This window comes from Balearica regulorum, chromosome 5 (assembly GCF_011004875.1).
Source record: "Balearica regulorum gibbericeps isolate bBalReg1 chromosome 5, bBalReg1.pri, whole genome shotgun sequence".
In the NCBI taxonomy this organism is placed as follows: Eukaryota; Metazoa; Chordata; class Aves; order Gruiformes; family Gruidae; genus Balearica; species Balearica regulorum.
This window is the reverse complement of record NC_046188.1, coordinates 18743173-18759163: the sequence shown is the minus strand read 5'-3', so window position 1 is coordinate 18759163 and position 15991 is coordinate 18743173. Positions and strand designations below refer to the sequence as shown.

At 37.1% G+C, this 15991-nt stretch overlaps 1 protein-coding gene across 2 annotated transcripts in view; it reads right to left on the bottom strand.

Annotated features, from left to right (window-relative positions):
* The window catches only part of RPS6KA5 (ribosomal protein S6 kinase A5), an 89334-nt gene that overhangs the window by 68327 nt on the left and 5016 nt on the right, over nt 1–15991 (bottom strand). For both annotated transcript variants that reach the window (XM_075753717.1, XM_075753718.1), the window contains exon 2: nt 7237–7308. In XM_075753717.1, the coding sequence (XP_075609832.1) occupies nt 7237–7308 (72 nt within the window). The remainder of the gene's footprint in view (nt 1–7236; nt 7309–15991) is intronic.

The window sequence follows — 15991 nt, the reverse complement described above, 5'->3', positions numbered from 1 at the left end:
CCAGCAAATTCTTACAGAGAAAACGGCAGGCAATTCTTATTGTTTATAGCACACAGAATGGTTTATGCAGACTTCTAAATCCATCAAAACTTGACATTTGTATACAGACAGTTTTAAAGCAATGTTTAAGTGTTAACATAAGCTACACCTCTTTCTTAAATTACTTTTTTACTGTCAGTGTAAGAATAATCATGAGACAACAACAGGAAAAGGCTCAGAGGTACAAAATATTTAATGATTTGCATAAATTTCACTGTATTCTTGCATGATATGTGCCTAATGACCTCTTTCCTCTGCACTTTTTATTGTTAAAATAGTCTTTAGATTCAGTCTTTCTAAAGAATTTGGAGGCAAAACTGTCACTGGGCAGGTATCTGTCCATACTAGAATTTGGGATGTGGCAAAGTCAGAAAGGCATATAGCTCTAGCAGCTAAAAATGGGGGGAGGAAAAAGCAGTCAAGCAAAAACCTTAACAAACGTCAAATAATAGCATTCTGAACAAGCATTTCCAACTTTTATTGTTCACCACCAAGCTGTCAAAGATGAGGCACTCCCTGTCATCTTACCTTAAATATCAGATAGGCAAGAATCTTTAATGGACTTTTTCAATATTATTATTTCCCCGAGAACAAGTTCCCTGTCCAGTGAAACACACAAGTGACAGATGATAAATAAGAAAGGCAGAAAGTGACAGGAGAGGGTAAGTTGCATCTTAAAATGTACTTTCTATCAGCATCTTCTGTGCTTTTTTTGCTTTTTTTACCTTTAGCTTTTTAAAAAAAGTAAATGTTATTACAGTAAATACAAATGGCAGGCAATATATGCCTAACTTGTCTTTTTTAAAGAAAGTAAGTTTTTAGAAGGCATCTCTCATATGTAAGACAATCTACTACTGGATAAGCATGCCATTAATTTTTAATTATTACAAAAATTAAAGTAAATTACTTTCTTCAAAATTGCTTTGAAGGCACTGCATACTGCTGAAGTCAGATGAAGTTCGAACAATTAACCAATAACTGGCTGGATCATCATCTTCCTTCCTTCTTAAATGTAGAATTGCATTTGCTATTCTCTCCAGTTATACTGAACCACCTCAGACATTAGTTCCCATAAGAATCTTTGCTACTGATCTCCAATTTAATATCCAGATTATTTCAGAATTCTCTGATGGATGAATAGGACAAATTGGTCCAGGTTCTTAGATTGAACACAGTCCTTTCTTTTCAGTCTGCTCTTTGTACAGAAAAATAATTGCCTATTTCCAAACTCTGTCTCTGATTAGCCATCCTATTCAGTATTCATCATAGCTGTCCTCAGCAGAAACTGAAGTAAAATACTAATTGGAGTTTGGAATTATTTTTAGACACTCCCTAATTTTGGCTCATTCTGAGCATGGTAATCCCACTTCTTTCTTTCTCCTCCTTTTATGAGAAAAGATTTTTTTTTTTCCTTCAATATGCTTTGAAAGATTTACCTTAATTTCACAGTCCTAACTTTATTGGAATACTTTCTGACCTTTTAGATGGAACTTCATTGTATCTTCTTGTATAGCAAGATTTTTGAGCTGATTATTTAAATCTGACATTCATCCTACCAACTCTCTTCCTTTCATATGAATATATCCTTCAGATTCTACGTATCTTCCAAGTATAAGGAGAATATCCTTCCCATATAAGCACTTAATTCCAAAAGATCATCTATAAAAGATTCTTTCATATGGCAGTTATAGTCTTGTTTCTAATTACTTTTTGTCTTCATTAGTGGACTGTAGTTCAAGTGGTAGATCAGATTATTAGGCCATATGCTCAGGAACCACTTGTACTGTCTCTTCTTAAGCATAGTTGAAAGACTGAACAAAACTGGCATTTATTAAAATCAGAAGAAGCAACAGTTGAGTAGGAAAAAAGAAAGAGAATCTATGTGTAGAAAAATGTATGACCCAGAATGCACTCCACATTAACAACTTTTTATTTAAAAAAAAACCATTCACAAAGAATGAAGGAAATAAACCAAATGGGTGTGCATAAACCAACACAGCCACCTTCTCGTTCCCTTCATGGCTTTAGAAAGCATTTAGATTACTTTACAGCAAAGTAACCTTGTTCTACAGAATAGACACTAGTTTTCTATGTCACAGGAAAAAAGCTTTAACTAGATAGGAGGGACAGCTGGAAACATGAATCCAGTGGATAGGAAATCTGAAAATTCCAAATTAGCATGGCTATACAGTATGAGCAGGAGAAGATGACAGAGAGACTGGAATTTCATACAGTATATACAAGTAGAACACAGGCAAGTCAGAGAAGTCATGTAAGCAATAATTTGCTCCCAGAGCAACAAGTACATTATTAACAGCTTTATTAATAGTTGCATACTGTCATGTATTTTGTTTTACTGATGTAAAGTGTTACTAATTTCTTCAACGGGGAAGTTTAGTAATAGCTGCTTAGTGCAACGTTGAAGAATCCAACTCAGATTAAAAGGCTACTAACCCAGATTTTTGCTTGCTTGTCTTTTCCTGTGAGACTCAGGTCAAAACAGGAATGTATATACTATTACATTCTTTTAACACTAAAAAGCAAAATATAACAAGCATGCTTCCAATGGAGCGTGTAAAAGTACAAACCAGACATAAAGGAATGCAAGAAAGAAAGCAATGCAAATAAAAGAAAATAAGAAGTATGAAATTATGCTAAGACATAGCATGAAGAAAATGTTATTACCAAAAAAAAAAAAATCACTTCCACAGGAGAAACATGAGTACACTAGGATACTATTTCTAATACTCTATTTTTTGTCTTTTTAAAAAATAAAACTTAAAAGTGAAGATTTAAATCAACATTCACTGCTGTTACCTGAAAAAAAAAAATCCCACCACCAAGTTTTATATAAAACTACCACAATTACATACACTTAAGCAAGGTATCATTTAATTTAACATATTTTGAGTATCTTTAGTTATTCCAGTTGCTTCATAGCAGACTACATTTAAAATTTGTAATTAGTTAAAAGAGCATCTACAAGTCACCATTTAATATGACTGTGAGGCTTCAATATATTCTGCCTTGCATTACTGTAGAGCCTTTAAGTATCAGTTTGAAAAAACCTTGTACGCCGCATAACTCCACAGTGAAGAATTTTTAAACAGCATCACAGCTTTTATTTAGCATTAGCTCTATTACAGTAGTATCAGTAATACCCAAAAGCTCAACACCAGGATAAGGTTTTCACTGACAGAGTAAAGATAGCTCTAGCCTAAAAATACACAGGAATGTGTAAACAGAAGCCATCAGATGCCCTCTTCCTCATTTTTCTTTAAATTGTTCCCAAAAAAAGCAATAGTATCCCTTTTGTCTCTGTTAATCAATTTGTCTAAGATGATCTCAACCCCTAGCCCCATCTTCAACTTACACTAGTAAATTCTATGAAGTTCTCAAAATTGTCAAAAAAACCCAATACCCCAAAACCAAATAAACACGATTCTCTCTTATCATCCTGCCCATAATTTTGGGGCAAGTCACTAATGAAGATACAAGGGCAGTTTGGAGAGGCCTCTAGGTTTCAGGAATGACCCTGCCTTCCCCATAGACTCTGATTAAAAATTAAGGAAAAAGAAAGGAAAAAAACCCAAACCAAAACAAACTATAAATAAACTACACACCCCCCACTTGAAAATACTTGAAATATTTCAAGTTTCTGAAATAATGAAATGATCACTTTTTTTCTTTCTGGCTGAAAAAAAAATAGGCATCTAATAAGCACCTGCAACTTGCAATCTAGCCAACAGGCAGTTACTGTTTAGAGGGAGGGCATTTAGCTTCACCATAATTAGTTTACCAGCCGGACAGAGATAAAAAATACTTAGATATACATTGAAGAAAATAGCCTCCTTTCTTATTCTAATAGACTAAAAACTACAGAACAAGATAATTTGGACTCTTAGTTATCAATACAGAAGGCATGCAAATATCTTCTGAACTTTTTCCTCATTTTTTGTGAGAGCAAGCCTAAGGACAACAACTGAAATGCAAACAAGTAGTTTTGTACAAGAGAGTACAAGTTCTAAATGAGGCCTTACTTTTGTACAGTATCATTGCAGACAAGTCTGCAATAAGTCAGAAATACTTGGAATAGCAGGCTCTTATGTTTTTAGGATTATAGACAGTTTTCTTTATCCTCCTTCTCATTCCCCCAATTAAACATATATTCTGGTACAAAGAACTGAGAAGACAGTAGTCATACTCATTCCTGCAACCTTAATTCAAGTATGAGAACAAGAAGCTGCAGGCCTAAACAGGACCCCACAACTCCTGACACAACACAGTTAAGATCTTGTAGCAAAGTTTGCGTGCAAACAGGTGGTTAGAGTCTTAGGAAGTTTTTGAAAAATAATCTCGCTGCTATGGAAGTTGTGGGGAAAAAGAGCAAGGTACATTGCACAGGAAAAACAAAGTAAGGTAGCTAAATAACTGAATGTATAGCCCCAGACTTTTCACATGCAGCAGATACTGCAAGGTCTATGGATATTTAAATTGGTTTTCCATATTTAAGATGGAGTGCTTGCACAATAATTCTTGTTATCGACAAAGTTCTAGAATTTTCAAAAAGCTCAGTTTTTACAAAGGGGATTGTATGTTGTTAAACTAGTAGCACCAGAGTCAATTTGTACAAGTTCTCCGTGGTTCTGTAACAGCAGGCCCAACACTCACAAAAATTTATTTCACAGTAGAACATTTCAGCATCATCTTAGACAAATGGCCAATATTTTGCTTCGGTTTCTGTTCTACTCTGTCGAGTCAATGAAAAGGACATAGAAACTCTTCCAACCATAACAATTAGAAATACACTGAAAGTGAAGACAGTTTAGATTTAGAGCTGCATCAAAACTTTGTTGGATGATATTTACAGAAAAAATGCCTTAACACAGGTATATCCTACTGTGAAATAATGTTCTTTCAGAAACCTCTTGCAACAACAAGAGAGGATTTTGGTTTATTGCAATCCCCAGAATGCTTCTCAAGCTACGAAATTAAACATCCTCAGCAAGAACATCCAGGAAGGTTGCAGAATCTCTACTACTGGAGATTTTTAAGAACAAACAGTCTTCAGGGATGATGGAGGTATAACTGACTGTCTTGGGCCAAGCAATTAGAAGACATCTTCAAATCCATTCCAGTCCTGTTTTCAGTGATTCCATGTCACTCCAAATTCACAGATGGTCACTTCCCCCAAAACAAACAGAACAAGCTCCGTTGTGATCAGGTCATTTGCATTTAATGCTGTCCAGTAATTGGCAAGCAACAACCTTGGACACACCTAGTGCACTAGTCTTAGCTGTGATACACTTAGGACTGAACAAAGCTTCTTGACTGCCCCGATGGTCTGGATTTCCAAAGCAAGAACCCCAGATTATGACTGAAATTACATATTAAAAAAAGTACAACAAGCATTTCCTTGACAAAAAAAAACCCTACTACTACTCTTCCTACAAATGCCTGGAGGTGTCCTTGGATTCCTAAAGTTTGCAGGAATCTTTTAGTCCGTTCTTGAAATAGTTTGAAGTCTAATAAGACAGAAGATGTTTCTGGAGCAGCTTGACTACTAGAGCAGGAGACAGGCAGGCATGCTGCCTCAGCTTTTTTTCTTGCACACATACAAACACCGTCAATCCTATTGTCAACCTACTGAAGCAGACTTTTCTGTAAGGGGTCACTCATAAAAATTACCCTGTTAACTTGAGTGCATAGGATAGCTTTGCACTATAAGCCTATGAGCTACCTGCTATGATTAAGAGTATCCCAAGTCAAGAGAAATTTGGCTAATGTTCACGAAGAAGAGGGCATGGAAGGCAGTAATGACAGACAAGAGTTTAACAGCAGTAAAAGGGGTATTTCAGAGGTACTACCTAAGGACAGTAGGAGGACATCAGGCTACTGCTAGTCTGAACTTGAAAGCTGACACTTATGAAACCACCAAAACTTACTTTGTATTCCAAATGCAACAGCTGTAATATTAAGGTGATCTCAGACTAACGGCAGTGGTAAGGAAAAAGGAAAAAATTTAGGTATGAGACTGGTTTTCATGCATACACATACAATTAAAAATCCAGACAATGTTTCCATCAGCAGGAGAGAAAGACAGTCTCATATAAATGCATAATTATAGGTAATTTCATTTTTGGCAACCCCACTCAGACCAATACTGACCACTTCAGAACAGCACAGCTGCTTCTACCTATGAATATGCAACATATCTACGAATATCAAGGCTTCCTTCTCTACCATCAACTACTGAAATTTAACAGCAAGGGTTGAATCGTTAAGCCTGTTAAGTTTAAATTTTAAAAAATTTCCTTCAGAAACAGAAAAATATACTCTCGATTGACTTAATGGCTTAATGAATTTATGAAAAAATCTGTATGACGCCGATGCCTAAATGAGAGAAATCAAAAACCTTTGCTTTTTTTCAGTGATGTAGAAGCTTCTGCAATTATAGCCTCACTGTTAGCCATTAATGGCTGATAACACCCAAATATCATAACTTATAACTTCTAAAGGCCTCGATGATAGTCCACCTTCATGATTACCCCAATCTACTCAACACTGCATCCGATATTAATGCTGACAACAAAAAAAAAAGTGTAAAAACACTAAGAAGAATAAAAGCCATTACTTTTAGTCTGTGTATGGGCCTCTGTGTGTCCCTTGAAAAAAAGGCGAAACAAAGCTTTTTTTTGTTGGTCACAGTCAGCAATCCTACAAGTCTCCAACATTTTCCAACTTAAAAATTACTGGGATTTGAACAGAACAGAAGACTAGTAGAGCTAATGCCAACTCTAACACATAGTTAAAGACTGGAGCATCCTATTCAATAAGTACTAACATTATGGGATCTTTTTCTGGAAATTCATGAAAACATAGTCTGAAAATTTAATGAAATTATCAAGATCACGCCTTAACTTAGATTAGATTTGTCACAAACTCTATTAAATTGTAACAAATGTCAAGCCATTTTTTCCCCATTTTTTGAAAAAGTGCATCTTCAAAAGCTAGAACATGTGACCTCCACTTTTGCACAATATTTTTTAGAAAAAAAGTGAAGAAAGTTATGCTATGCGATACAAAACTGATATATCTTCCTAAAGAATGTTCCAATTACTAAAACCTCAGCTAGAAAGCAAAATTACACTTGAGTACTTCTTTTAACATTCAACTTAGAAAAATAGTGCATCTTACCCCCGGTTCCAAGAACTTTCAGGAGTTCAAAGTTTTCAATGCCAACTTTCTCTGCATGGCCTGTCAAATTTGCTGAAGGAAAAAAAAATTCACATCAGATATGTGGTACACTGAAATATCATTCTGACATATTACTACAGCTTCAGTAAAAACAAGTTAGCAGATAAACGAAATAAGCAGTACTAAAAAGACATTCCAGTTGCATACTGTATTCTTTTTAACTTGAAAAGCAAGGGAGAGCAATTTTCTTGCTGCCATCAGTGTTCCTGGAGGTATAAAAATCACAGAATAACTGAAACCCATCTAGATTGTATATACCATCTTTTATCCTATAACTGGGCATTTTGAAAAAAGTCTAGTTCCACCTTGTCTGTAATCTCTAATCACATAGTTATAGACAGCAATCAGGTCATCCCTTAGCCCTAGCACCCCAAATACTCTCATGTTCTTGAATTACGTGGTGCTTGGGATGACATAAGCAGAGCTCCAATAACTATTCATGCATTTAACATCAGATTACTAAACCGATAAGGACCCTCCACTACTATTGAGCAGGAAAGACCTTGAGTCTACATAACCAACAAGTCTGGAAAAATCAAAGCTGCTACAAAGTTGTTTCATTTGTTGGGGAGTTTGGGAGGAAGGGGTTCTATGTTTATACAAATCTGAGTTGTTTTTTTTTTTTTTGTCTGATAGACACTTTTCTAAGCAGGGAAGTGAAGAGCCCTATTTAAAAAAGGAATTCTGGTGGGCTGGTTTGTTTTCTTTTTTCTTTTATAAGCTGCTAAAAAGTCTTAAGCAGTTACCATTTTTCCTGTCTTTCATTCCTATCATAATATTATCCACCCATTTGCATCAATATGACTGCAGGCCATTCAACAAAGCTGCTCATTGAAATGATCCAGGTTAGAAGCAGTAAGGCAAAAAAGTAACTAAGTTTGCATATTCTTATTCTGTAAGAATATTATTATTAGTTCCAGCGATGAGTGGTGTTCCTCAGGGGTCACTAATGGAACCGGCGCTGTTTAACATCTTTGTCAGTGACATGGACAGTGGGATCAAGTGCACCCTCAGCAAGGTTGCTGACAACACCAAGCTGTGTGGTGTGGTTGACATGCTGGAGGGAAGGGATGCCATCCAGGGGGACCTTGACAAGCTCGAGAGGTGGGCCTGTGCGAACCGCATGAAGTTCGACAAAGCCAAGTGCAAGGTCCTGCACGTGGGTCAGTGCAATCCCAAGCATGACTACAGGCTGGGAGAATGGATTGAAAGCAGCCCCAAGGAGAAGGACTTGGGGATATTTTGGTGGACAAAAAGCTCAACATGAGCCAGCAGTGTGTGCTTGCAGCCCAGAAAGCCAACCATGTCCTGGACTGCATCAAAAGAAATGTGACCAACAGGTCGAGGGAGGTGATCCTGCCCCTCTACTCCGCTCTCCTGAGACCCCACCTGGAGTACTGCCTCCAGCTCTGGGGCCTCCAGTACAAGAAAGACAGTGAGCTGTTGGAGGGAGTCCAGAGGAGGGCCACAAAGATGATCAGAGGGCTGGAGCACCTCTCCTGTGAGGACAGTCTGGGTGAGCCTGGAGAAGAGAAGGCTCTGGGGAGACCTTATTGCAACCTTCCAGTTCCTGAAGGAGGCCTACAAGCAAGCTCGAGAGGGACTGTTTACAAGGGCATGGAGTGATAGGACAAGGGATAATGGCTTTAAACTAAAAGAGGGTAGATTCAGGTATTAGGAAGAAATTCTTTCCTGTGAGGGTGGTGAGGCACTGGAACAAGTTGCCCAGAGAAGCTATGGATGCCCCCTCCCTGGAAGTGTTCAAGGCCAGGCTAGATGGAGCTTTGGGCAACATGGTCTAGTGGAGGGTGTCCCTGCCTGTAGCAGGGGGGTTGGAATTAGATGATCTTTAAGGTCCCTTCCAATCCAAACCATTCTGTGATTCACCAAGTTCAGTTCCCTGATGCACTTTAATGTGCAGCTGCATCAACAGTTCTAGTAGCACAGTTAAGGATGTAGCATCAAGCAGCAGAAGCTGGCATGGCTGCTAAGAGAGTACCTCTCAGAGCAACTACAAGCCAAACTGTATGTCTAAAGGCTAGTTAAAAAAAAAAAAAAAAAAAAAGAGGCTTAGGAAAGACGTGCAAGAAGCTTTCGGTAGCAGCACTACAGATTTCAAGTACAAAAATCTCTTAACCAAAAGAAGAAAACTCTTTGATAGATCCTGAAGTTAACTTAGTCCATTCCACACAAATTCTCAGGTGGCTTGGTATTTCTAAGAAACTTTATTAAGACAGTGTGATTTCTGAATTAACTATTAAAATGTGTAGTTAGTCTCCATTCACAGAACTGCAGTAACTCAACAACTCAAAACAAACAGGAAACGTAAAGCTTCAGAAATACATCTCTCTGCAAAGGAGGAACAAGTATAAAAAGTCCAAATGCTAAATAAATGAAAAAGCAAATTCGTGACTTATTCCAACAATTCCAGGAATCTGTACACATAGGCACAGTGCATCTACTTGGGATACGGTAACATTAGTGCTCTCATGCAAGGCACTGATGAAATCTCATCTAAAATATTACTTTCAATTTTTATCCTTCATCTTTACCAAGGATTAATCAAACTTGGAATAAGTGCAGAGAGACCACCTGAAATTACTGGGAGATCAGAAAGTCTAAAAGAGCCTTCAGGATTTTTTCTTGTACAAACAGAAGTACACATAACAATGATTTTTGCAAATCTGAGGGAATCTACAAGCTATCTTAATACTACATGTAAAAAAAACCCCACACAAAAAAAATCAACACTTATAACAATTTCATTGTGCTGCGTGTTTCGAGAGAAACATTACTTTTGTGATCAGTTCCACTTTAATAACAGGTACTAGGCTAGAGAGTACCACAATCATTAACAAATTGACAAGGCAATATGCACCACATGAGTTGAACTGCAGCTTGCTGTATTATTTTCACTGCAAATAGAACAAATACTGTTGCTAGTGCTACATCGCAGTCATTGCGAAAATCAGCAGTAAGGAAGATGCATTTATGTGCCAAGAAAGGAGTAATAGCAGATCAGGCAAATCTAGACTGAGTTAGTGTCTATATAATTACAGTACAGCATGTCACAGTCAGAAAGCAGTCCCTCTTGAAGCAACTTAATATTACATGTTACTCTTAACAAGTACTGAAGATGGTACTCAAACTCACATATGCAGTTTCAAAACAGTAGCTTTCCTGCCAGGGCCAGCAGGAGGTCAGGAGCTATCCTAAAGAGACCAGGGCCAGAGTGCCCACAGTTTTAATGAAGCTGTGGATGTCACTGAAGAGATTCAGGATACAGAACTTCTCTGGATACTAGCTAAGTAAGTGCTGAACTCAGAGCAGGAAGGAATTTTTCGCTAATAAATCCACTGATTTGGATCTTCCATTATGGAGTACTCCAGAAAGATTTTACCACCTCACATCCTTTAAGATCTGTCAGCAGAAGGCTTTTCAATTAAACTCACTTCTAAAAAGCAAAAGTTATTTAATCCTGCCATATTCTTGGAACTGAATAGGAAGGTTGAGTGGAACACAGAGAAACACTGCATCTCCAATAACATGCTGAAGATTTGTAGTGCTGGCTACAGTCCTAAAAAGAGATCAAGTCTTAAACTCAATCCATTAATCTAAACTGCACCATAAACTCAATTTAACTTGTATTCCACATTCAGTAACATTAGTAAAACCTTTCCCACTTTCATGAAGTTACACAGTAAAAGCTGAGTGATACCTAGTTTGAATTATTATGTACTTGTTTCAATATAAACCATAATTTTGCACTTAATCCCATTTTTACTTCCAATTTAGGATGTTTAATTGCCTTATCCTAAAAAAAAAGTATTGAAGGTTATTGTAATATTATTTTCATACTAAAAGGGGAAAACTACATATAAGCATAAGATCACTACAAGTCCCACCACATTCTTTTTGTATTATACTGAGGAAAAAAGCCGTCCTACAAGATCAGCTAGCTAAAAGGTACTGCATGTCACAGAGGTACGACAGGACACTTGAGACATACACAGTCTCTCTCAGGATTACTCTCTGTAAAGCAAGAAGTAGAATTATCCTTAATTACAAAAAAAACAAAAACAAAAAATAACAAATCTTCAAAGCTACAAGATTAACAATTCCCAGAAAGTGCTTCTCCCAGTGTTGCCATGGCTGGCAATGGCTTGCTCCAACAGCCTCAGTTGCTGCACTCAGTCCATCTGTGAAATCATACCCCAAGAAAAGCAAGCTGAAGAGCTTGTGTCTGTGCCACATTCTTTCCAATGACACTGCTAGAGTAGTTCTTTGTCTTCACCTGCTGAATCCAGGCACAGCAGTTTTCAATGTTTTAATTGAAACGAGGCACAGTTTCTCCAGAACCAAAGTCGTCATGCTGACACTTCCTTCGATATGCTTTCAGGAATGTAAATCCTCAAAGATCAGTTCTTCTATTCACCAGTCACTCCCAGCAACCCAAATAAGCACTGCTGGAGGACCTGTCACAAGGAATGCTTTCTGCAATTACAAGACAACTGTTCCAAGTTTGAGAAGATTTAAAGGACTGCAACAAGAAGGCCACTACTTCTACCACTGACAGAACAGTGAAAGGCTTCTCCCACCTCACAGATACCATGCTAGGATTGGTAACAGAACCTGACCCAACAACTGCCTGTGCAACCTGCATGAAGACAATGTAACTGTCAAGGGTGCAACAGGATACCGCTAGCATCTAGGTAGCGGTATTTCTAGCAAACAGTACCATGACATTTCAGTGTATGCAAAGATGCCATTCAGAAACAGCAGCTTTGGGAAAGCTCTTTAAATTTAGAGTTGAGCACAAGGAAAGCAGTTTTGGAAACAGAAAATTTACTTTTCCATGCCCTTTTTTCTTCAAGTCTGTTGATGCATCAGTTGAAGAGTAACAAGGAAGGGAACTAAGCTTGAACAGGAAGAAAGTACTGCCCAAGTCAACAGGACGAGAATTTCTCCACAAATGATTCAAAGCTACACATGAGACAGCAGTACAAAGGATGGTGGTACATCATGAAAAAAAGGTGTAAGCTGGTGGCATCTTCTAGGAGACAAACTAAATGCAGGTGCACAATTAGGAAAAGCTTCCATTTACTGATTTTCTACTGCAGTCCACTGTAGTCAGCATTGGACCAACGTGGTAAGAAAAGTATGCAGCTGAGGACAACAGCAAGATACAACAGATCAACTCAGATGCAAAGACTAAAGGGAAATATATCATGGCATCGACAAAAAAAAAGAGGAAACAGTGGTACTGGTCACAATTATCACCTCTGAAGGCAAAAGGAAAGCAAATATCAAGAAATATTCCCACTGCAAAGACAAACCTCCACATGCAGGAACACCAGTGCACAGAGATCAGTATTGTTGTTCTCAGCCTCCTGGAAGTAGGACAGTTTGTTTAACTCTGGTAACCAGAGCAAAGTACTGCTGCTTGATGGAGGATCTCAAGATGATGTAAGAGACATCACCGTCACGTGCACTATACCCAAACTTTCAGACGGCCAACTGTGAACTAAGAAATGTGCAAGCTGGTACTCTGTAATGACTATTTGCTTTTAATTGTACTTTTATGATCTTAAGAAATAATATTTCAACAGTGGTTGTTTTCAAGTTAAAATGTGCTGTGTCCTCTGTTTCTGGACTCTGTTGCATACAGGTTCTGAAGCAGATGGACAAAAATAGAGCTTCCTCTACTGAACTAGATCAAGCAACCTTCAAAGACAAGATCTGCCTGAAAGCTGTAACTTGTCTCTGCTATTCTCTGCAACGTGAGACCAGCTCTGCTGTTTTATTGAGCAGAACAATGAACCTCAGACAATTTAAAGCAGAATAGAGAACACAAGAAGGAAAACAGGACAGGAGACATTCTGTAATAGTTAAACCTATTTAAAATATTTTAAATTATTTAAAATATTTAGGTGTCCAATGCCTGGTACCAAGATCAACTTGATTCTAACTGTAACTTCAGAGAATGGCCCATCCCCACTCACCTAAGATCTACTTTTTTAAGTCATAGCAACAAAGAACAGATGCTGTTTTCAAAGTTACATGAACACAAACTTGAGATTATCCCTTACTCAGAATGAAGAGTGGGTGTTTTTTCATTGAAATTAAGCAAAACTAGCACATTCCTTTCTGGGAAAAAACAAACAAAAAACCCACCACGTAACAGAAAACACACAACTATTGCTTGTTAGACGCTGAAGAAAATCCATCTAGCATGTTATACTGGTTTTCTGCTATATATAATACTATACTTTGATTGTAACTGGTTACAACAACTGAGAACTATTTGTGAAGGGAAGTGAAAAATATTCCACAGCCCTTGAAATCTGACAGACCATCACCAACTAGTAATTGTCAGGTCACTGAGTAAGAGTACCATTTAATCAGGACAAGGAACTATCTTACAAACTTAAAATGGAATTTAAAAACATACTATCTCAAGTACTACCTGCATTTTTCTTAGGCCAAAAAAAAAAAATCTGAAGCAAAACCAAAACATGCACACAGTTCTGAACTCACCTCAAAGAAGAGAAAATGCAATTCATGTTACTCTGAACTCTAGGATCACAACTAAGAACTGCAGTGACAACTGTTCATTCTCTATAATATTAGATGCTTAAGGAGAAGACCATCTGAACTGGGAAAATTAAGAAAAAAAATCAAGATCTCAAAGCTGCAGATCTTATTCTAGAAAGCCTGGAAGCCAATACTTTACACAGCCAAAGATGACAAAGACCTCTGAAGTACTAGCTAAGCAGAATACAGCGTGTGGAAATTCAGAAGCATTAAATACTGTGGGGAACATGACAGGAAACTTTTATTACCATTATAAAAACAGGCTGAAGCTGTGGAAGACTACCATACCAAAGTTATCATCTGCACATCAGAAGTTGAAATAAAAGTGCAGACATCTGAGATTTTCCAATTTAGATTATTGTGAGTCTAGATATTTAATGCTCCATGTTAAGATCCATTTGCATTTATCGGCACTAGCTCTTTTGCTATTACAGAGGAGATTTTGCTACGAGGTTTGTCATTACTGTGAGATGAATCACTATGAGGTCACCAAGATTCAACCCAGCAGCACCTCCATGGTTAGCTAGGAGCTTCATGTGCAGTAACACTGTACATCACATAATAGCCAAAAAACCCCAAAAATGTAATTAGGCAAGATGCTAATGAATAAAGTCACTATAGACAATCTAATGCTGAACAGAATTGAAACAGACAGATCAAAATAACATATCTAAAGATTGTGCATTCCTTTTCAAATACGAAATTATATCTAAGTACATTATATGAATCAGCTTTGGTTTTCTCTATCATCAGAAATCAGTACAATGCTTCAAAAAATATGCTGTATTCAGTCATAGGCACTTTGGACACAATGTTAAAAGTAACAGAATGCAGATTAATTTATCAACAAAAGCAGAGCAATTTACATGTTGATGGCAGGTATTTACATACTAGTTTATGCAGACATTAACCAGGAAACTTAGGAATTATCCTCTCTCAGGTAAAGCTTTTATAACCATCTGTTCAAGGCAGCATAAAATATTTATAGATGTCAACAAAAAATGGGAAGGGGAAACAGTCACAATAGATCCCAAAACAAAACACAAAACCAAATAAAGTGACTGTGTAAAAAGCGAGTCCTTCATAAACCAGGTCATCTGCCTATCTACAGAATGAGTCAGAAGTAAAGAAATCTTAGCAGAGCTTGCACCTCATCATTAAGATTGTATAATGGTTAACAAAAAAAAAGAAGCAATGAATGTTTACCATAAGGTATCAAATGATGCGAATCAATGAAGGGGATCCAACAGAAATATTTACATGAAGAATATAGCTGCAAATCACACCCTCAGATATCCAGGCTCTCTCATATGTTTAAGGAACTCTGGCAAGTATTTTCTGAATTGCCTCCTGAATAAAATCCCACCGTGCATTAAAGTGGCTTATAAGTCTAATTCTTTTGTGGAACACAGCATGAGCTTTTAAACCATCACATTTAGAACACATTGGAACAAAGCTAAACAACAGGCTGACAATGGAGACTGCAACTACTAGTCCTTATTCATATTAGGCATTTTATAGAGTATCAGTGAGGCAATGAGAGCAAAATGAGCAACGGTACCAGACTCTTTTACAGATCATTTTAGCTGCGTGTGTTAGATTCCAAAGCGTGGGGGTGGGGGACCAAAACAAAAAACACAACACAGAAGATCAACAGTCATTCTTCTCCTTCATAATCAAAACCTATCATAATCAAAGTTACTAGAAGATAAATAACAATAAATTCCTAGACTACAAAACACTTTTTAAAAGTATTGATATTATAAAGAGTAAAACCAAGAGATTTAAGTTGTATTAAGATTCATAAACTTACTCTCTTAAAAACACTCTTTAGACTCCCCACAGTAATGAGAAGACATATTTTAGTGTTCAAAAGAGAAAAGTAGAAGTAAAAGCAATCCAAGTTTTAAATATTCAACTATTAATATCTCCTCATCTCTGAACAATATACAGAATTAGTAGAGTCAAATAAAAAAAAATCTGTATCTTAAAAGAAAGTGTTCTTATTAAAGTTTAAAGATACTTTTTAAATTGTTTTCTGTAAAAATAAAAAACAGAATACTGTAGAGATGCCAGGTGTAGCTCCTTAGCAAAGGCTGAA